Source organism: Hylobates moloch, unplaced genomic scaffold, assembly GCF_009828535.3.
Source record: "Hylobates moloch isolate HMO894 unplaced genomic scaffold, HMol_V3 SCAFFOLD_5, whole genome shotgun sequence".
Taxonomy (NCBI): Eukaryota; Metazoa; Chordata; class Mammalia; order Primates; family Hylobatidae; genus Hylobates; species Hylobates moloch.
The window spans coordinates 2,993,420-3,016,030 of NW_026652280.1; the positions used below are offsets into that span (position 1 = coordinate 2,993,420).

A 22,611-nucleotide genomic window follows, 5' to 3' on the forward strand; every position below is an offset into this window, starting at 1 on the left:
CCTCCTTTCTTTCTTTCTTTCTTTCTTTCTTTCTTTCTTTCTTTCTTTCTTTCTTTCTTTCTTTCTTTCTTTCTTCTTTCTTTCTTTTTTTTGAGACAGAGTCTCACTCTGTCTCCCAGGCTGGATTGCAGTGACACAATCTCGACTGAGTGTCTCAGTGCAACCTCTGCCTCCTGGGTTCAAGAGATTCTCCTGCCTCAGCCTTCCGAGTAGCTGGACTTACAGGCATGCACCACCATACCCGGTGAAGTTTTGTATTTTTAGTAGAGACGGGGTTTCGCCGTGTTGGCCAGGCTGGTCACGCATTACTCGGGCTTTCTAAACCTCATGAGTTTCAACGTCTGTAAAGTGGGGAGCATAACAATAGCACTTGCCTCCTTGTACAGTAGACAGGACTAAGAAGGTATACTTCTGACCTGTTCTGTGAGCACCTAGCCCGTAGTAAGCGCCCCGTCGATGCTGGCTGCTCTCCAAGCTTTCCTGAGCCCAAATCTAGTTCTGTTCAATGCATCATTCTGTCTCATGCTGTGTCTCCCGCCCTTTTCTTTAAATATAATTGTCACTTGCTAGCATCCTTTGTCTTTCTAATGTGTCCTGCGAAGTTAAGGACTCACCCGGTAAAATGCTGCATGCCCATGTGAAAACATGGGGCCCTTTAGGAGATCAGCTCAGAGCCAGGTCTTTCGTGAGACCATGGTGAGGTTAATGACCACACATTGCATTCTCTTTCTTGATTAGAATCTGGAAGACTCTGGAAAGTTCCAGAAGGTTCTGAGAGGCAGTTGCCCAGTAAAATGCTACACACTCATGTGAAGATGTAGGGCCCCTCAGGAGACAGCTCAGAGCCAGGTCTTCTGAGGGATCACAGTGAGGTTAATGACCACATATTGCCTTCTTTTCCTTGATTAGAACCTGGAAGGCTCTGGAAAATTCCATAAGGTTCTGAAAGGCAGTTGCCCAGTAAAATACTACACGCCCATGTGAAGACGTGGGGCCCCTTAGGAGATCAGCTCAGAGCCAGTTCTTCTGCGGGACCATGGTGAGATTAATGACCACACATTGCATTCTTTTTATTACAATCTGGAAGGCTCTGGAAAATTCTAGAAGGTTCTGAAAGGCAGCCACCCAGTAAAATGCTGCACAGCCATGTGAAGGTGTGGCACTGATCAGAAGATGGGCTCTGAGCCAGGTTTTCTGTGAGACCATGGTGGGGTCTGTGGCCACAGCACAGCATTCTTCTCCTTGATTAGAATCTGGAGACTTTAGATCAACCACTCTACTTCCCCATGATAGCAGCAGAGCTGAGCAACCTTCCTATCATGGACTCCATGATAGGAATCTGTGTTTTCAGGAAGATTTGGTTTATTTTAGCCAAGACCCAGACGACAGCTCTTATGTGTACTCATGGCCTGAGCATGGGGCCAACACATTTGTTCCCTGCACACAGACTATCAAGAGCCATCGTGCCTGGTGGCAAGGAATGTGTGAGTTCCTCGGCAGGTGAATTAAAACATTGTTCTGTTAACACCAGCTCTGGCTGTGAGCAAGGCCTGCAGTCAGTGTGTTTCCTCTAGTTACCAAGACCAGGGCCCGGGGTCATGTGGACCCTGTGGATGGTGGTATCGGCAAAGGCGTCACTCCCTGCCACGGCTCAGGAGGGACAGACGGGTGGCTACAGAGGAGCAGCTGGTGCCGGCCTGTAGTGTTCCTCTGACTTGACAGTTTGTAACCCAGCGACCTGTAAAATATTAACCAGTGGTTTCCACAGCAGCTCCAGGAAGCTGCATCCACCATCAGGGCTTTACAGATAAGGAGGTCAGGACCCACCTCCTCAGAGCAGGCAGGGAGAGCAGGAATAGGAAGGCCCTCGCCCAGGCACGTCTGCCCCCAGGCTTTCCCCACTTCCTCCCTGCAGCCCCCTGCTCGCCCCGTCCCAGCTGCCGGCCCCTGGATTGGGCGGCTTGTGCACCGCACCCTTGAAAAGGGGGCTTAGCAGGACCTGACCTGCGTTCCTATGACTAAGCCCCACGTGACTGCAAAGCTACCAGGGATCCCACCGGCTGCAGAGCAAGGGCGTGTCACTTGTGCCTGCGTGACTCTGCCCTCCTCGTGCCATCCGAAGGCCAGTCCCAGCGTGACGGTGTTGGCATGGCTTGTCAGGACTTACACAGCAAGAGTGGTTTCCTCATGACCTCGCTATTTTTACACAGAGAATTTCGTAACTCTCCATAATGCTGCTAAAGCTGAACACCATGCCTGTCATAAACGTGTGGATACATTCACAAGGAATTTCAAATGCTAATCTAACTGACACGTGGATGGTGGATGAGCTACTCTTTGATCTGCCTTTTTCCCCCCTTCAACAAAATGCTTTGTTTTGGTTTAGACAGCTGACATTGTAGCAAGCTGGGAACTCTGGAGCCAGTAATTTGCTGCTTGATTCGGATAATGGCTTTCTCTCCAAAGCCAGCTGATCCTGTAAGCAGTAACTTCAAGGGACCACAGTCAGATTTTCAATAAACTCCACTTTTCTGCAATTCCATCATTTTCTTTTAAAATGATTTTTGATAACTTTAAAGCAGTGATAGTCAGTGCCATAAATCTACTTGAATCTGCTAAGCCAGAAGAAAACGAAGGATGGTGACGACTAGCTTACAAATAATATTATCTGATACCCCAGAGCAAAAATCCATCCCGGGAAATAGAGAAGCTACTTCCTTATCAGGCACTACTTACACGGATGAATGCAAATTGAGTTTTTGGAACTCTTTTTGTTTGCAAGTACTGTGGGGCCCCTAGCCCAGGGCTGGCTCCTGAAAACTGCCGGGAGCCTAGGTCCCTCCAGTGGCTCGGGGGAGCCTGCTGTAGGACAGACATGGATGCCTCAGTTGAGTTTTGACATTGTCCTTTGCAGAGAATTCCAGGCTTGCAGGTCATTGTTCATCTAGGGCCCAACAGTCTGGAAGACTTGATCACTGGCAGAATTGACTCACTGTTCAAAACGGGCAAAGAGCATTGTCTGCGTCCCGTGGTGTAAGTCACTCCCCCACGCCCCCATGAGTGCACCCCGTGCATTCGCAGATTCTGTTGGGCGAAGAGCATTGTCTGCGTCCCGTGGTGTAAGTCACTCCCCCCACCACCCCCATGAGTGCACCCCGTGCATTCGCAGATTCTGTTCTGTTAGGTCACTTCGTGTCACACTCAAACTCCACTCACAGCGTCTGTGCGACAGGGCCTTTGCACAGCCGTGCCCTCTGCCCAGAACACTGTTTCCCTCCTCAGCACCTTCACCTGCACCTTCTCATCCTGCAGGTCTCCACTTACTTCCCACCTCCCTGCATGTTACCCTCTAGGGCTGCTGCAAGGCGGCACCACAGGCGGGCGTCCTAAAACAGCAGAAGCAGCCCCCCGCCCCAGTCCTGGTGGCCAGAAGTGCAAATTCAAGGCGTTGGCAGAGTGGGAGCTCTGCAGGAGGCTCTGTCTTCACCTCTTCCAGCTTCTGGTGGCTGCAGCAATCCCTGGTGTCCCTGGCCTTGTAGCCATGTCATTCCAAATCTCTGCTTCCGTTGTCATGTGGTGTTTCTCCCTGTGTGAAATGCCGTGTATCTATGTCCAAAATTCCCTCTCCTTGACCAGGCACAGTGCTGCATGCCTCTAATCCCAGCATTTTGGGAGGCTGAGGTGGGTGGATTACCTGGGGTCAGGAGTTCAAGACCAGCCTGGCCAACATGGTGAAACCCCATCTCTAGTAAAAATACAAAAAATTAGCCAGGTGTGGTGGCGGGCACCTGTAATCCCAGCTACTCTGGAGTCTGAGGCAGGAGATTGCTTGAACCCGGGAGGCGGAGGTGGCAGTGAGCTGAGATCGCGCCATTGCACTCCAGCCTGGGCAACAAGAGTGAAACTCTATCTCAAAAAAAAAAAAAAAAAAAAAATCCTTCTCGTTTCTCTTGTAAGAACATCAGTCATTGCATTTAGAGCCCACTGTGATCCAGGATGACCTCATCTTAACTTGAGGACATCTACAAAACCTTCCTTCCAAATCAGGCCACCTTCACCGGTCCTGGGGTCAGGACTTGGACATACCTTTTAGGTGGACATGATCCACCACATACTGTCCTGGGAAGGGTTTCTCGACCTGCACGGTCAGCGTTCGTGGCCACCCACGTGCTCCTAGGCGTTCTCCATGCACATGCCTCCCCTGCAAACAGCGGGCCCTGTCCTGGCCAGGCCCGTCTCTCTCCCGGCCTCCCAGATGGCAGCAGCCTCGAGCTTGTGGGTGGGACAGAGTCCACGGGGAGCTGGAAACAGAGAAGGGGGAGAGGGAGGGAGATGAGGAAGAGAGGGACCTGACCCTCCTCCATAGGAAAACCTCAGCTTCCCCTTTGCACCGACGTTGGAAAAACTTCCTGCATCTCCCTCCCCATTATGGGGTCTGCACCCATGCACGAGGGCTGGGAAAGCCGGCGCACCCAGCATCGGTGGCGTTCTCCTCATGTTCAGCTTGCCATCGTGATGAACACGCAATCAGGACATGTCCGACCTCCCGCAGGTGTGTGGAAGGTGGGAACGGGATGGCGGAAGGAGTGTGCAGCGCGCGCATCCCAGAGCTTTGCCGCCACTCGCCTGGGTGAAACCAAATGTGTCTTCTTCCCACGCTTTGTCCTCAGCTCTGAAATGGGCTGTTTCTTTTTGCCGCGCGCGTGTGTGTGCGCGCGCGCGTGCACGGTGTTCATTTTATTGGTTTTTGGTGACGTTGGTAGCTGTGTACTATGCTCCGAACACAGAGTGTTACAATCATACTTTTGGTCTGAGAAATAAAAATGATGGTCTACAGAACACAGGCTTCAGTGCTTGGGTATTGATAGAATAAGAGGAAGAGGAATGGAGGGAGGGACGTTGGGGGAGAGAGAAAGGAGACAAGGATAGTGAAAGAAGAGAACTCCCGTCACTTGGTTTCATGTATTTTCTTTAGGATATCTTTGGTTTTATTTTATATATGAGTTGCTTGTTCTTTGAAATTTGTTGTCCAGGATTTCTTTTTCAAATGTCAAAGAAGCAGAGTTGTATTGCCCGCCCCTCTGACTTGAGGCTGTCACTGTCCGTGTTCTAGGGGTGAGGGGCTTTTCTCTCTGCAGGGAGGGTGGGCGGTGTCTACAGCTCTTACTGAGCCTGCCAAGCCAGGGCGTGGTCTCCCAAGCAGTTACCAACGGCTGGGGAGATCACCAGGTCTCAGCTTGTTGGTGGCAGCCCTGATGAATCCCGCCCTGGGTGCTGGAGAGGAGGCAGAGGCCTCACAAGACCGAGTGGACCTGCCCAGGCTCACGCGACCCCAGGGCTCTCCCGTGGGGGTCTCCTTCCTGCAGCCCACAGCCTTCTGCTGCTCCCCCTGCCTGGCCTTTAGCGTCTCTACAAAGGGGCATGACAACCCTCTGGAATGTCCACAGTTCCACTGTTTATTCGGGTTTTCCCATTCCTGGGATACTGGGTCCGCACCTCTCTCTCCCTGAATTCTACACGGTATCTCCATCAATATTGAGCACACAGTTGGGGGGTCAGAGAAGCCTTTTCTGATGTGTGCAGACCCACAGTAGCATTCCTCTTAGTTGCATTTTTCAAGAAGCTGTAGTTATGGCACCTCCAAAATACAGACCCATCCCCGTGAGCACTGGGCTCCTCGGTGGATGCTGGATGATGCTGTGTTTCATCCGACGGACCCACAGAGTCGTGTCTTCAGCGTGTATTTATGGAGCTTTTCCTCCCGGGCAAACATTTCCAGGCTCTCTGAACAGGCGCTGAGAACCCCGAGACCCCGCGAGAGGTCTAGCACAGGATTGGAGCAGCCATGAGGCAATACAGCCAGCTCAGCTTTAAGGTCCCGTACACAGCGAAGACTCCAAAGCACCTGGGATGTCGAAAACATTGCTGCTGGGATTTTAAAAAGCAGAGAAAGCAGAACAAGCTGTCTTCGTGGCGGCCTCTTCAAATTCTACTAGCAGAGGCACAAGTTAAGACTCTCCCAAGTGGATCCTGCTGGGTAGATTTTATTAAATTAACCACAATTTATATGTTTTATAACATATTCTCATGTGTCTGTTTAGGTATAACATGTTACAGTTTCCAAATACAGAAAAAAAAATCTTATCTAATTTATTTGATGCCCTGGGGAAGTGGTCTTAGAACAAAAGTTCCATACACACTTGTGGAATGGAGAAAGGCCTCTTGTCGGGCAGTGACCAGCAACAGCTGCAAGGGCTGCTGGGATATGTGGTGCCTGCCAGGGCAGCCAGGTGGCCAGGGCAAGGCAGGTGGTGTGGGGAGAGGGGCAGTTCTCTCACTACATGGAGAAGGGAAGGTGGGGAACTGGGGAGAAGGTCCTTGTGACACAAGCATGGGAAATCTCTATTCTGGAAAAAAAAAAAAAAAATTCACATATGTCATAGGTTTTTGTCCCCTGATCTATATGAAGAAAGTTCTCGAACACAAATCACCTGCAGTGCTTCTGAAAGCAAAGAGTCCAGGGCCCGAGAATGTGTGTTTCTAAGAAGTTCTCAGGTGCTGATGGCCGGTCCCCACACTGCATCACGCTGCCTCGTATCTGCTTCTGAGACCCTCACCACTGCACACACTTCTCTTATTGTATTGACTAATAATTTAGGAATGTAGAATGTCTTAGGCCTACTGTCATACTTTCCACATAGGACATTCAAAATGTAAATAACTCTGTTCATAACTAAAATATATTCCTAGAGGCATTCTTATAGCTAGATTCAGTCTTCTTAACTTTCTCAACTGTAAAATGGGAATGAAGCTTACGGGGTTATTCCTGCAATTATCTAACTTAGGTTTATAGAAACATGAGGGATAAAGAAAATCATTGCAAAATAAGTCCTGGTATCTCCATAGAAACATTACTTTAGGATTGCTTTCTTGAACATGGACTCAAAAAAAAAATGTGCAATCAAAAGCATGTTATGAAAACAACGTCCAAAGAATCCTAAGTCTAAAAGTAACACAAGCGTGATCTGTGTGCTACAATATGGGTATACCCTGCAGCTCTAAACTATGCAAATGTTTTGCTAATAAGCCTAAACACACAATGAAGTGCGGAAAGCATGTGAATTCCACACCATCATAAACTTGACCTTGCATTATGGCACCTGACATGCTTGTCAGCTTAACCCTCAACAGGGGTGATGTTTGCTCCTTACATTTTCACAGGTTCAGGAGTGGGAGTAAGACGATTTGGGTAACCAAGTGCCAGCTATCTAGGAAGACTGGCATTGAGGTCTTCTCTATCTCACGATACATTTATTTCAACAAGGGATTTCACAGTAATCCCATTGCTTGTAAAATTGCACTCACAATTATTTCAAAAACAGCCAGTTTCACATTTTAATATTTGAATACTTCTCTGGCATTTGGGGCATGGCTGTCTCGTGAATGTCCTCTTCACTTTTTTCCCCTCTTTCCTCACCTTCCACACCCCGGGGCACTTTATGTGGTCTTAAAGCAGCAGCAGTTGCATTTCCCTGTGCTTTAGTTGTATGTGTTGGATCAAGAACTTTGCTGACGGGCAATTGTAGGATGTAACTTCTGGGCTTCTCAAGGCAGCTGGTGTTTTTAGCCCTTTTTCTTCCCTTGACCGTGTCAGTCTAGGAATGGATACATCTAGATGTGGGAAGCCATCTAGAGGTCTCTGAACATGTGTGATAGTAAATAGGTAGCGATGTTTCTGCAGCTGCTTGCCACCCACCCAGGGAACCCTGGACCTGGTGGAGGGAAGAAGAAGACAGAAAGCAAGCAACCCCTGCAGCCCACCCCAACCCTAACCCTAGCCCTGGCCAGCCCTGCAGCCCACACGGGCTTCATTCTCACACCAGTGCAGAAAGGCAAATTTTATTACCTCCGCTTTATGGGAAACTGAGGCTCAGAAAAGTGGAGTCTTGTTCAGGGTCACCCAGATGGAACCTGGATTGAGACCTAGGTCTCACCTGCCTGATTTTCACTGTAGAAAGTCAGAACTACCTAGAGCATGAAATCAGTAAAATACCTAGGAACAAGGTGTTTGCTCCCCAGCATTTTAGCTGGAAGCTATTTCCCTGCACAGATAGGCCAGTGAGTTTTATCTATGCGGAATTATCCTATGGCTCCACCAAGGTGACATGTAGTCTAAGCTGCTTTAGGTGTACATTATTAAAAACGAGAGCCTAACGGTTAACAACAGTGGACTGCTGCCTCGTAAATCTAGATGACTAACTTTGCCTGTGCCCAATGTTAACCCTCGAGGTAACACTAAGTGTTGATAATCACACAGACATTATCCAAATGTCCAGTAATCCCAGTGGCTGGAAATCAGATCTAGAACTGAATACCAGTCCGGAAGTCTCAGCGGTCCTGATGGAATCTGAAAGTCTGTCCTTCCCACAGCTGTAGCTCAGTTCTTCCTCCCTCTCTTTCCTCTTCTATTAGTTTACAAAAGGCTTCTTTAATTACGAAAGAGATGCTTCAGAGTCAGCTGACTTTCCTTGCAGCATTTCACATGTTTACCCAATTTTTCTCTGGCTCTCTCAATTTGATTAATTGCAAAAAATGAAGTAAAAAAGATCTCCTCCAAGCACGCAGCTGCTTTTGTGTGCAGATGGATCTTTTCAGCACATTGCAGAAACCAGCTGCCAGGCTGAGCTCTTAGCCCCGTGATAGTGAGAGCTTCATCCTTCTCGAGCTCTTCTCTGAAAGGCAGACTGGGGCAGAGTGTCAGAAGCTAATAAGGCAGACTGCCAGTCACTCATGATCATCAGCCAGATGCTCTGTCGTTCCCACCATAGTGCCTTGAGACACATCTCACTCATCGGTGCTCAGGGGCCATTTCCACTAAGGGCTCTGATGGGGGCTCCCACACATCAAGTTGTCGTTTTGTTCCTCTTGTCTTTCTTTTCCTGCTAGTATATAAATTTTGCATTTAAGGCTAGAATTAACCAACCCTCAGTGATCCATATAAATATTCTTTATATTAATCTGAGAGGCCAGTCAAATGCAAGTAAGTAGGCTTGTCAAACTAGTCAAGTCCAACGAGGTGTATTCAAAAGTCTGCTCTGGACTTGAGTTATTTTCGCCGATTCTGTGTCCAGTATTCTTGAGTTTTCTGCATCATGATTAAGATCAGTCATCCCAAGCGTAACCTAGAGTCGTGCTATGAAGCATGATAACATTTGATCAGAACAAACTGACTCGGAAGAAACGTGGCCCCTCTCCAAGGAGCAGTTCAGCACCTTGTGGGCAGATTTCAGCTGCGTTCAAGAGCCCTTTGCCTAAAAATAGCTCTCTTTGTCTACCAGCAAGTCCTAAAATATGTACATGGTCCACACTATTCTGATTTGGGACAAGTCCTTGGAGCTTTGCTTTCTGGAAGGAGTGAGTGTTGCATTTGGGTTTGCCTAGTCCTAGCATGAGGAGGTGGGAGGAGGAGGGTGAAAAACGGATGGAGCCAGGGAACAGGAAGGGGACTGGCCAGGCGAGGGCTCACAGGAGGCAGAGGTGAGATGACGCCTGGGCCAGGAACAGGCACTTGGAGAACACAGCCAGTGATAGGAGGTTCATTTATGTCTGGATGGGCAAAATGCCCCCGAAGGTCCAAGTTGTCAATCCTAACTAAAGGAAGTTACCTGTTTTTGCCTGTGTTTAGCTTTGAACAGACCACTTCTCATTTCTTAAACAGAAAGATGGATTGACAGATATTTCATGTGTTTTTATTCTATAACGTGTGTCCATCCTGCAAGCTCTTAATATTTAGTTAAAACAACACCACATGGAATTAGAGAGCCAGAATTAGGGAATGACAGCCTGTGTACCCAGGGTTCAAAGCAACACCTTACAAGGAACACACCCCTTCTTTCTTAGACCCCAAAAGGACACAGTGAATTTAGCCTTTCCCTTGGTTAACCCATTCTTATCCAGTAAGGCACCACATGTGCAACAAACCCTCATTTCCCAGTGAGAAGATTGCCCCTTCAAGGTTTTTTTGGTTGTCCAATTTAAATAAACTGGGAAGGTAGAATTGCACTGGACACTGAAATCATCCGCAAAGGTAGCCTTGCGTTTTTAAAATCATACATATCAAACTATTATTGCTTTTTTCACTCTCATGCCATGAAGCATGGGGAAGGCACCTGATTCTTGCAGGTGGGTTGTGTTCATATCATCACTGGAACCGCGTCTTTGATTTCCCAGAGCCTCATCTGTGGGCACTTTGACCTAAGTTGTTTGAAGTACACGTGTTTTAAATCTCCCTGCACGAGCCCCTCACCGGAAGTCTTATGGCGGGCCCCAGTTTCCATCACACACCATGAAGGTGGGTGGGGTTTCCACTCTGGTCGGCTGCTAGTCGTCTCCCACACACGTGAGGGAGGTGGACTCCAGGAGTGGCGACTGTGCTGTATGCGTTTGCTTCTCTTCTCAGCAGTCCTTCCAGCGGCTGTGGGGTGATAGGGGTGCCCGCCTGCAGAAAAGTGTCCTCAGCCAGTCCTCCTGAGCCACCAAAAAGGGACCCCGGTAACGTGGGAGATGGAAAAGCTCGGCTGTCAGGCAATTCTCTTTTGTAAAGAGAGACTTTTGAGGAACACAATTTGCATTGTGTTCGGGCGTATCTACTATTTTGGAGAGTCCCCTCTCCCCATGTTCAGAAGACGGTTCATCTTGTTCCCTCTCAAGGAAAGCTGTTCCTGGGTTCTACAGGAGAATAGGTACTCACACCTTTTTCAAAAGAATACATCCATCATGGAAAACATGTTGTCATTGTCCTTAAAGACTCTGGTCACCTGCAGCCTGGTCTGGGCTGATGGTTCCAGTGGCCCTCAGCTGAGGGGCCCCAAGGCTGGGGCAGGTTCTGCAGGAAGGCTGGAAGGAGCAATTTGCTTGTAATGGGTGTGGCTCAATTCTTCCATTCTTTGCATATCTTGGGGGAAAATCATAAATGTGCTGCTAAGGTTTGGGTTAGAAAATAAAAATGAGGAATAATGTGCTTCTTAAATCCAACTTTATCTTCCCTACAAATTCTGCAGATTCTTTGGACACTTAGACAAGTGCAAACTTAGACAGTTTGCAATCCAGTTAAGCCATCCTTGGTCTGATGTTGGCTTTTTCTGTGCTCACAGTTTCTTTAAAGCAGTGAGCATGAATAGCTTTTTACTACCTTTTAGTTTTAGAAGAGTGTCAGCACCTTTCTGACATCTCAGCTCATCTCATTACCATGCACCTGAGTATGGGATGTAATTCTCTGTGTGTGTACATATGTATGGATGGATAGATGGACGGATGAATAGATATTTCTGTACATATACACAGATCTGCAAGATTTCTCGAGACAGGTTGAAGCGTGTTACTGAACAGAATTTGGATGTTGGTGCGGTTCTGTTTTCTAGCTCTTTGCACGGGATGGGAAGATAGCGTTTGTTAATAAGATGACTTGGACGTGTCTCTTCTGTTTTCAGGGTCTTGGTTTCCTCTTCTCAAAAATGGGCATTACATATATCACAGGATTGTCTTTCTGATGGAAATATCACAGGATTGTCTTTCTGATGGAAAACAACAGCGAAAACTCTAAGAGCACTAGACTTAGGGCTAACGCTGTCTTTCTCTTTCTCTTTTAGCCTCTAAAGAGCCAATCCATTCAGGATGGGAAACCACGCAGGCAAACGAGAATTAAATGCCGAGAAGGCCAGTACGGTAAGACGTGACCTGATCCGAAACATGCACATGTCGTTTTCTTATTAAACACAAATCCGCTTGGTGTGTCAGAGCCTACGGGCATGGGCTCTGGCTGCTACAGTCTTCTCTGACGGCTGGGTGGAAGCCTGGTCCTTGTTAATTATTAATAATTAATTATGATTAATGATTAATTATTAATAATAATGATTATTGTGATTAATGATTGATTATTAATTTATTCAGGAAGATTGCATGGCAATAGGTATGTCCTGACCTTGCAAAGAAATAAAGGAATGAAGGAAGGGAAGGAGTTAGGAAGAAGAAAGAAAGGGAGGAGAAAAGAGACACAGAGAAGGAGAAAGAGAAAGAGGGCAACCAGGAGGAGAGGAAGACAAAGCAGCCCTTCCTCTTGGTCCACGTTCTGTGATTGGTCCTAAAAGTATCAGGAGGCTCTCAGAAAGGAAAGAGATTGTAAATTCCTTTGCTCTCGTGCAAAAATACTTTTGATTTTTTTAAACATTTTTATTTTTTAGGTAAAGGTATTTCCAAACTGCATTCTCTCTAACTAGCTGCTGGTTTGAAAGAGCATGAAAATTTACACAAATTCATAAACAGTGAAACGTATCAGATTCTTTTAGCTCAAAAACCTAATTCCATCGACTAAGGTTCCACTTCTTTCTTCTCACCCACTGTGGAGTTTGCCTCTGACTTTTCGCTCTGGTCTGGTTCTGGAAGAACTCACACTGAATCCCAGAGGTCTGGCGAAAGGACAGGAAATTCTTGAGCCGCTTCCCTGGCCCTCTCCTAGATCGATAACCTCCTTTCTCCTGTGTGCGGCTACTTGCCTCCTCAGCAGGTGGCCTTCCTTTGGGGTCATGCTCTGGCCTGACTGCATATTGGAATCTCCCAGAGACTTCAGACCTGCCAGGGTCTTTGCCCTCCTTAGATCCCAATGCAGACGTGGGCATTTTTCGAAGCTCTCCAGGCTCTAGAGCCAAGGTTCCAGGTTCCTCCTGCTCCCGTGTGTCTTGTACTTTGGCTGTCAGGATTTTCCTCTATCGATTGGATCATCACCCTTTTGTCCCTAGAACTTCCAGGAAGTCCTTAGCGCGGACTAAAGTCCAAGGTCCTCAGCCTCTGGCTCCAGCCCTTCTTCAATCTCACTGTCACTGGCCTTTCCAGCGGCGGCTCCCCTACAGCCCTTTCCTAACCCTTATCAGGGAACATTTGGAAAATATAGTTAAACAAACAGGAAACTGCAAATCAAAAATCATTCGAATCCTTCCGGCTAGCAAGAATTCGTCTTCTTTGTATTTCTAGCGCAGCATTTGCCATCGTCCGCCTTATTCGAAGGCATCACTTCCTCTGTCTGATTTGGATTCTCTACATTGCCTTCGGTTCCCCTGTAGTGCCCTGAATCATGGTTCTGGACCCTTTTCCCACAGAGACACTCAGGACAGATGATCCAATGATGTTGACAAGGACCACAAATGCCCAGGGGTCCTAGCTGTCTGTCTCTCTGCCTACCCCTCTCTCTACACTGGAGAGTCGTTTCAGGTTGTGAGGAGTAAGCCTGCCAGTGTGCACAGAACTGTGGACCCACCCTGATTCGTATGGGGGCGGCCCTTGCTCTTGGTCCATGCTGTGTGATTGTTCCCAGAAGTATCAGGAGGTTCTCGGAGAGGGAAGAGATTATGAAATTCCTTTGCTCTGATGCAAAAATACTTTTGATTTTTCAACATTTTTTATTTTTTAAACGTATATATTTTCCCCTCAAGGGAAATTATTCCATTTCATTGGTACTTTAATTCAACATAAAATTATGTGTCTCCAGCTCGAGGCAGATGGTGGTGCACTAAAATGTCCGGCTGCTGAAGATGGGCTGGGGTGAGGGTCAGGGGAACCCCCGACTTACACCCAAATGCTTTAGAAATGTCCGCAGAATTGAACGGAATTGAATTTCAGTCTCCAGACCTCTTCACTGAGGTCTGTAGTGCGTTTTTATTTAATAGTAATAATAAACTTGGAAGAAATGGGTCCTTCTCTGATTTGTACTTGAACTCAATTTCTGCGTCAGCCACATGAGTAATTTTCTATGATTTGCTTTCAAATCATCCATGGAAGGTGAGTAGGTTCCTGTGTATATTTTATCTTAATTAAAGTGATAAACAGTATTTAATTTCTTACCTAAGGATTTAGAAAGACTAATTTTATAAATATGTAAATGGCTCTAGTCAATGTTGAATGGGTGGGGGTGACTCATTATTTTATTCAGCCCATACCTAAACTGTATTACTGATAATGTCAGCATTATAACTAGCAATAACAACCATAAATGTATTAAGTTACTAATTTATTAAGAACATGGCTTGGATACAGTATCTGCACCAGGAGGATTAAGTTTCAGCTAAAAGTGAAAGTGGAAAAAACAGCTCTGCTCAGAGGTCTCCAGGCTGTTAACACTGTTGGTATTTTAAGTCTTAGAATGACTGATTTGCAACTCCAGTTTCAAGAAACCTCTCTGTGGTGTACAGTTTCTTTCCTGTTGTTGACACTGTAAAACACCCACATATGTTTTTAATTTGTTTAATGCTATCAGAGTGAGATTGTTGAGCCACAGCAAAGCCCATACTGAGGCTTTTGTTTTCTGAAATCTCATGTTTAAAGTTCTGATCATTTAAAAACCTCAAAACTTGGAAATTTTAAAACTATGGTTCCTGTAGGTAGTTTTAAGAAGTAACAGCTTTTTTTTTTTTTTTTCACTAAATTTGATGGGAAATATTTTGTGCCCTTCCAAGTACATGCTCTGTGATGCTGCATAGCTTAGTAGAGCATTTAAACTTGAACCACAAAAGAAAACGTGACGCGAGCTCCAGCCGTGTCGCCTACCACTCTGTACATTTCTGTGTGTGATTCTGGGAGGCATTTTTCCCCCTTATGAGAGAGTCGAGGAAAGTTTCTGTCAGTTTCAGGTGCTGGTTACTGATCTGTCAGCACGGAGGGCAGCTGCGGTGGGGGCTGCCCGGTCCACCCCACACACTGCCTCTGCAGAGCCGCCCCACTGCCCGGCCCAGGCTGCTCAGGGACCCCGCTCCTCACCCTGCTGCCACCTCCTCCACCTCTCCCCCCCCACACTGGATGACTCTTTCCTCTGCCTTCATAGAGCCTGCGGCTGAGTGCTGTGATACAGATCGTGGTGATTTGTTTATCATAGAGCCTGCGGCCGAGTGCTGTGATACAGATCGTGGTGATTTGTTTATCATCCGACTTCTTCCCCTCCTATATCAAGGAGGGAACTTTCCTCTCTCTGATGCCTCCATCTCTAAGCCTGGAGCATCCCCAGCACATAACTGGCTCACAGATGTTCGAAAGAGTAAATTAATCATACCTATTTCCTAACTTCTTTTTCACATAAAAGCTCAGTTTCCTGAGCAGGCTTTGGGTGCCATTGGCTGCTGGGGAGGTGGTGGGGAGGTCTCGTCTGTTGCCTGCAGGAGCTTCCAGTCTCCTTTGCAAGTTTTGCCCTCAGTGACTCAGGGCTTTGAAATTTGCTTCTCTCTCATCCCAAATAAGCCACGGCAGGATGTAAGAGGAAGAGAAACTAACTAAAGGGTTAACTGTGGAATGTCTCTGATTGGTGAAAAAAAGACACTTTTCCGGAGTTGCAATGTTAGTCCAGTCATGTGGGGCACAGGTCCCTGGTAACCAGTAGTTAAGCCGCCTTCCTGGGCCAGTTGAGGGTCAGAACAGGAGACGGCAGATTCAGGCAGAAACACTCTGCCCATCAGAGGAGTGGGCAGCCTGCCCTCCTGACACGTGATTCACTCGTGTGGATGGAGTGTAACTTCCTCCAGACAGGCGCAGGTTCAGGGCACAGCTCTCCTTCTCAGAAACGAAGAAACTCCTGTTCTACCCTTGACTCCCTATGTTTTTTAAGTTGCAGGGAAATTTGGCTTCCAAATGGTCCTGCCTCACTAATTTACCAGCTTTCTATCACTCTGCCCATTTTGTATTTGGTTCTCCGTCTTACTACAGAACTTGGCAGAACCCAAGAAGGAAAGGGTGCCAGCTGCCCTGGAGAACTCAGGGATGTGCCTCAATGTCAGGAGAGGGGCAGGGGGCAAGACCCACCCACAGAGGGATGCCCTGTCTTAGGCAGTCTTTGCCTGCCTGGCAGTCCTTGGTCCTTAGGACATAAGACACTTGGCTTCACTGGCTACTGGAGGAATTCATTCCTTTTTGGCAGTGTGAATCAAATGAGCTGGGCAGTTACCTTTGGGAGGGTCAGCAAGCGCTCAGAACGTGCCCATGTGCCTGGCCAGGCTGCTTGTGGCTTTTCTCCCACAGCTTTCTCTGAATGCTGTGGATCTGTTGACCTGTGGGCTTGCTCTCCGGGGTTTTCTGGCGATAGCTAAGCCTCCTGGGGATGATTCACTATGTGTTCAAAACACCAAACGAGACCAGGTGCGGTGGCCCACACCTGGAATCCCAGCACTGTGGGAGGCTGAAGCAGGCAGATTGCTTGAGCCTAGGAGTTCGAGACCAGCCTGGACAACAAAGTAAGACCCTATCTCTACAAAAAAATCAAAAAATTAGCCGGGCATGGTGGTGTGCACCTACAGTCCCAGCTACTCAGAAAGCTGAGGTGGAAAAGATCACCTGAGCCTGGAGAGGTCGAGGCTACAGTGAGCCATGATCACACCACTGCACTCCAGCCTGGGCAACGGAGTGAGACCCTGTCTCAAAACACACACACACACACACACACACACCCCAAACTCTATCTAGGCCAGCACTAACACTGTATTAGTGCCTCCTGTGAACCAGGGACTTTGCAGACGTTGTCTACGTTGTATGTTGTATGAGTCCTTGGGGCTGCCGTAACAAAATAGCACAGACTGGGTGGCTTAAATGACCAACATTTCTTCTGTCACAGTTCAGAAGACTGGAAATCTGACAGCAAGGTGCCAAGGGTTGGTTTCCTCTGCAGCCTCTCCCTGGCTTGTTGACAGCGTCTTCTCTCTGCGTCCTCCAGTGGCCGTCTCTCTGTGTGTGTCTGTGTCCTAATCTCTTCTTAGAAAGGCACCATCACGTTGGATCAGGGCCACCCTACTCCAGTGGGACCTCATCTTAATGTCACGGCCTCTTTAAAGGCACCATCTCCAAATGCAGTCACACTGTGAGGCAGTGAGGGTTAGACATCCACGTATAGAGCCCGGAGGATCACAGTTAAGCTTATCGCATGTGTTACTTGATAAACCCCAGCAGCGGCTGCACAATTAGAGTAGAGAAGGAAAGCCCTGGGATTGGCATTTGCTGCCACATCTGACACCTCCTGGGGAAGGGACTCCACGCCAGCAACCACATGCAGTCTCTGCCCTGTCCTCAGGAGACAGCAGACCTGGTTTCTCTTCTGCAGATTCTGGTTGGGCCCTTCCTGTGCAAGGTTCCTTCTTCCTGCCTCCTGCCACAGGCCTCAGCCGGCGGCTCCTCCCAGGGCAGGCGTGCATCTGCAGAGCGCTCATCTTCCAAGTGCTGACTCATGGCTTTGCGCGGCCCTCCCCATACTTAGGACCCTCAAAGGATCATCTTCATTCTCCCAGGGACTGAGTCTCAGAGCTGGGCCGGGCGAGGCCAGGTAGCCAATGGTGGGGAAGCCAGAGAGCAAATCCAGGCCTGGAGCCCCAGGTGGCACAGCCAGGCAGAAGCAATCCCTGCATGGGACTGTCAGTCTTCTCGTGGCCACAGGAAATGAGAAAGAGACAGGTGAAATCATTTTAATGTCATGTCTTTTCTTTGACCTAAGAAACCTCAAATGTCATGTAAGCGTAGAATCCATACAAAAATTGTTCATGAAATGGTTTATAATTCTTCTCCCATGAAGTCCTCACACTCTGGGATATATTTTAACTCATGGTGCAGTGTGGCCTGGCTACGTCTCAGGTGCTGGGTGGCCATACGTGGCTGGGACTGTAGGTCGGGGCAGCACAGCTCCAACCCTGGCCGTGCCCACGCCCCCTGCCATCTATAGCCAGGCAGAACACACTGAGACCCCCTGTATAGTGTATGTCATGCAGTTCGCCATCCCCTTTGTGCATGGTACCCATTGCTTGATAAATAAGCACTTTCTAAAGAAGTCAGAAAAAATTGTAAATTACCAATATTTTTCCCTGAGAGATGCTTACAGGTCCAATTTTTCACACACTCCCCCTCCCCTTGTATGAAATGAGTTGGGATTGATAAAGATGAGGAGGAGGGGAGGAGGCTGAGGGGGAGGATGGAGAGAAGAGAGGAGAAGAGGGAGGGGGAAGGAGGATCGAGAAGGAGGAGGAGGAGGGGGAAGGAAGAGGCAAGGTGGTAGTGGGCCAAGCTAATAAACACAGTTGTAAGGGTTGCCATGGATAGAAATGCAGTGCGGAGGAGGAATCAGGAATGGCCTGTTTAAATCTGCCCAGACTCAGAAGCCGTTTAGGGCCGGTGAGAGTGATGTTTGCTGAAGTGCATGCAGCCCCACGTCCCACTCTGCCCTGCCTTGGCGGTGCCTCAAAGCCCTCCCAAGCCCTTACAGTAAAGGCTCAGACCTGGGACCTTAACACAGGTTCTGAACCAAGAGCTGTGGCTGAGCCCTGCAGGTGTCATGACATTTATCAAGTTGTCTTGCCACGAATTTTCTCTGACAACAGACAGCCTGTTTTTAATTCATGAGTGGATTGATCGTGCGCTTTCCAAGTGCAGGTGAAAATTAGCTGTTTAGGATTGAAAGGAATGTTTTAAATGCTTGTTCATTCCTGCATTCATCTATCCCCACACACACATATTAAAAATACTTTTTATTAAATGCCCACTCTGCATAGGACAGTGATAAACTTTGTACGTGAAAATTCTGGCTTCACCACCAGCTAATTAAAAATACTTTTTATTGAATTTCTACTCTGCATAGGACACTGCGATAAACTTTATGAATGAAAATTCCGGCTTCACCACCAGCTAGTGGGGTGATCTTGGGCAAGTTACTTTCTCTCTGAGCTTACTTAAGATGGTAACATGATACGATGATAACATTATGTAAAGTAAGTGAGTCCACATGTGTGGTGCACTTAGAACACCCCCTTGTACATAGCAAGTGGTGTGTGTTGTTTGGTGTTACTAATTTTCTTCTTATTGCTATTATTGTAAAAAAAAAAAAAAAAAAAGTCCCTGTCCCTGTATCTGTCCTCAGAATAGCTCACGGTCTAATCAGGAGACCAACAAAATTACGAAACCACATTCAGAGCAGTGATGGGTATGAAGAGCTAAGGACAGAAGCAGGACTCCCTGGGGCTGTAGAGCCCACAGGGCAGCAAGAGAAGCTACGGGGAAGGCTCACATCAGAGGGAGAGACAGGGGTGTCCTTCCCCATTTCCCAGAGTTGAGACAAGCATAAGCAAATATTTAAATACTGTATTTTTTTTAAAAAAAGATTTGATCTGGGGCACCTGCTGCAAACTCTCCCGCTCAGTATCGCCAAGGCTGTAGGGTCCGGCTGTCCCCCAATACCGGCTCCACCCAGTCCAGCTTTATCCCACAAAGAGCTCTGCCTTCCAAAACACCTGGCTCTGCAGACCCATCCAAATGTAACTCGCAGAGCGATTGCTGGGAGACAGCCACCCTCTGTGATGAATCCGCATCACTGTGTGAGTGGCTGGCAGCTCCTAACACATCCCATTGAGATCTCAATTTCTGAGAGGATGGCCGCTGGGTGAGGCTGCAATTTATTAACACAGGTTGGAATCGTCTCAGGCTACGTAGAAGACGTCTGGCTGTGCAGATGGCCCTGGCCGAGACTCTGTCTCCCAAGGGTAGCTGTTTTCCTCTTGAATCCTGGAAGCTCGAAGCTCCCTTCTCCCCTAGGACATCGCCCAGAGCAGCAGCGTCCTGCGGAAAAGAGTGTCAGTGGCATCCTTTGTTATGCAGAGGAGATGGAATCCTCCCGGGTGACTGATAGCTGAGAGGGAGGGAGACAATCAGGAGAGCCAAGAAGAGAGACGGGTTCCAGGAGGAGAAAGTCGTCCACAACAGGAAGAGCTGCCACAGGGCTCTCCTCTGCCTGGCCCCTGCAGACCCCATCTTCACAGGTGGAGAGCTGGGGTCCCAACATCTGTGAGCCATGACCTTTGGGAATTTACCTGAACGATTATCCAAAGGATCAGGGGGAGCCCCTGCCCCGAGTTGGCCCACAGTGGGGCTCACTTGTGTTGCCCTGTTGGGGGTGTCCATGGAAGGTTCCAGAACAGGCCTGGTCTCTGGGGACCCTGTACCCTTCCCCAGTGCTTCCTGCTCCCCCACTTCCCACCAACCCAAAGGAGTGGGGTTTGTGGTGGCCTTGAGTTATTTGTCAACATTTGAATTCTTTCACTTTGGTTTTTTAAACACTGTCTCAGTTCACAGGCGAATGAACTTGAAGAAGAGAGGTCTAAAAACCTTATTTCTTTTTCTCATATGAAACTCACAAGGCTTGCTAATTAGAAACAGTAAACCAGGAACCTTGAAAAATAAAAACACAACCTGTAGTTTATCTTCACACTTTTACATTTGCCCAAAATGGGTGAAATCAAGTGGTGAGCTCCTAAAACATTCCAAAACCTAACAAGCAATAAGTGTGAAAATCTGCTTTTCAGCTGTGGGTTGGCTGAGAAAAGCTAGCCTCTGGGCTTTCCCTGGTCGTAATATCTGGCTCAAAAAGGTTCTACAAAGATGCCTAGCAATATTTCTGGATTTTTCTATTTAATCAGCTTAAGAAAAAAGATACCACACTTAAAAATAAGATGTGAGAGCCTGTAAAATCATATTTAAATTTTACAGTGGAGAGTAACTTACTGGTCTGTTTGGTGTTCCAAATTAAACAGATTTTTTTTAATTTAAGCTGCACATCAAATCTAAGTGCAGATAGGAGGAATGAGGCGCACGCTCCGTACCTCTCCAGGGGTAATCGCACCCCCTGCAGAATCTGCTCCATATTTAATCATCATTAAAACCCAACTCTTTCTTGATGACACTCTCCAGATACTATTAAAATGACATTCTGAGAAATGAGACATTTAGTTTGCAAATATACACAAAGGCATTGAAGCAATTCAGCTCTTTCCATCGATGTGTAAATAGAATCTTTCACTTTGACGGGAAAAATGCTTTTCCTTTAAAACTACTGACAGCCCAGCTGTGAAATGTCACTGACTTTTTCCAACTAGGAGTTATTTTCTCACGGCCATTCCTTTATGGAATCATAAATCCTGCAACATTTTATCCTATGTGCAAGAGATTGTCAGGGTATTTAACATCTTTAGTGAGTTCTGTTCTTGTCATATCATCCTCAGGAATGAAAAATAATTATATTTTAAGCCATCACTAGCTCACAGCTGTTTTATGCAATCATCTCTCTCCGCAGTAAAATTAAGTCCAATGAGCATAAAGTTTGTTTTTGCTGACGGAGGTGACCTCAGGCCCAAATGGTGCGTGCACGTGGTGGGTGCTGATGTTGAGGAACTGTTTGTTAAAGGAATGAATCCTAACTGCCTGGGGTGTCTACAGAACATCTCCAGACATTCCCCTGCCCAGAGGCAGATCCAGAAACCGCAAGACTGGGTGACATCCGAGCACATAAATGTGAAGGGAGCAGGAAAAGCCATCCATCCTCCCTGGAGGACAGCAGAGGTGGGACTGAAGCCCAGACCCGTCAAACCTCCAAATCCAATGTGCTGTTTGTCCCTCCCTCACACTTCCTCTTGCATTATGTGTTGAAACCTACCCCTGTCACCATAACCGTTTCACAGAAAGGAAATCCCGATCACTCAGAAAGTCACTTCCTTCCGGTCATCCAAACCCACACCTGGATTGCTGTGACACGGCTGTCAGGCCATTGAGCGCTAAATTCCCTGGGAAGTTCTTCCTTTCTGATCTGACTGCAGTGTGCTGGCAATTGACAGATCTGTACGTGTGAAATTTCTATTTTATAGGTAAGTCACATAAGCAGATTTTTTGAGAACTCATGTAATTCTTAAATTGGTCATTTAATATATGTTTAAAAGCTTAGGGAACTGAAAAGTAGGGGCTAAAGACACTTACCGATCTCGCCTGACACTTGGACACGTGCAGGCACTGAGCAATGCCTGGAAAATTCTTAGACTGTGGGTGCCGACAGGCTTTTTACTGTACCTTATCTTCAGCAGAGTTTAGAACTCTTTCACACACACCTCCCCCATGACAAACCTCTAGAAAACTCTTGAACTCCATAGCAGAATATTAGACGATCTCTTTGTAGGTAGAACTGCATTAAAATGGCCACATGACGTGGTCACAGCTCGCATTTGTTGGTAACTTACTATCCAGACACTCCCCTGCGGCACCTTCCAGTGGGATGTCCTGCCATAGTGGAGATGTTCCGTATTTGTGCTGCCTGGTGACACATTAGCCTCTAGACACATGTGGCCCACATGAAACGAGACCCGTATAATTGAACAACTGTGTTTTTAATGTCATATATTTTTAAGCAATTTAGATGGAAGTGGCCACAGTTGCGAGTGGCTCCCCCCGGGACAACAGAGCTCTCCTGTGTGCTGGCTGTGGCGACCAGTTATTCTCCCATTGCCCTGCTAGACAGGTATTAGCTCTGTTTGTCAATGAGAAAAATTGGGGTGTTTCCCAAAATCGTACAAAAGTTAATTTTGAGTTCAGAGGTAAACTCCTCTGAAAAATACAGTCACAGTTATGAATGCCCCAAATTGAAAAGGACGGCACTGGCATGCTGTAAAAAACCACAGCACAAATGTACAAGTAAGCTCTCCTGTGCCCACCTCAACGTGGGAGAGTCCTACAGTCGTCATTTAACGGGGCACCCCCAGTAAAGTGTCCCTGTTAAGGTGTGCCTCC

General features: G+C 47.4%; 1 protein-coding gene across 4 annotated transcripts in view; it reads left to right on the plus strand.

The window, feature by feature from the left end:
• Positions 1-22,611, plus strand: part of MBP (myelin basic protein) — a 156,946-nt gene that overhangs the window by 18,947 nt on the left and 115,388 nt on the right. For all 4 annotated transcript variants that reach the window (XM_032152038.2, XM_032152039.2, XM_032152040.2 and 1 more), the window contains exon 2: positions 11,649-11,724. In XM_032152038.2, coding sequence (XP_032007929.1) covers positions 11,674-11,724 — 51 coding nt within the window. In that variant the 5' untranslated portion in view covers positions 11,649-11,673. The remainder of the gene's footprint in view (positions 1-11,648; positions 11,725-22,611) is intronic.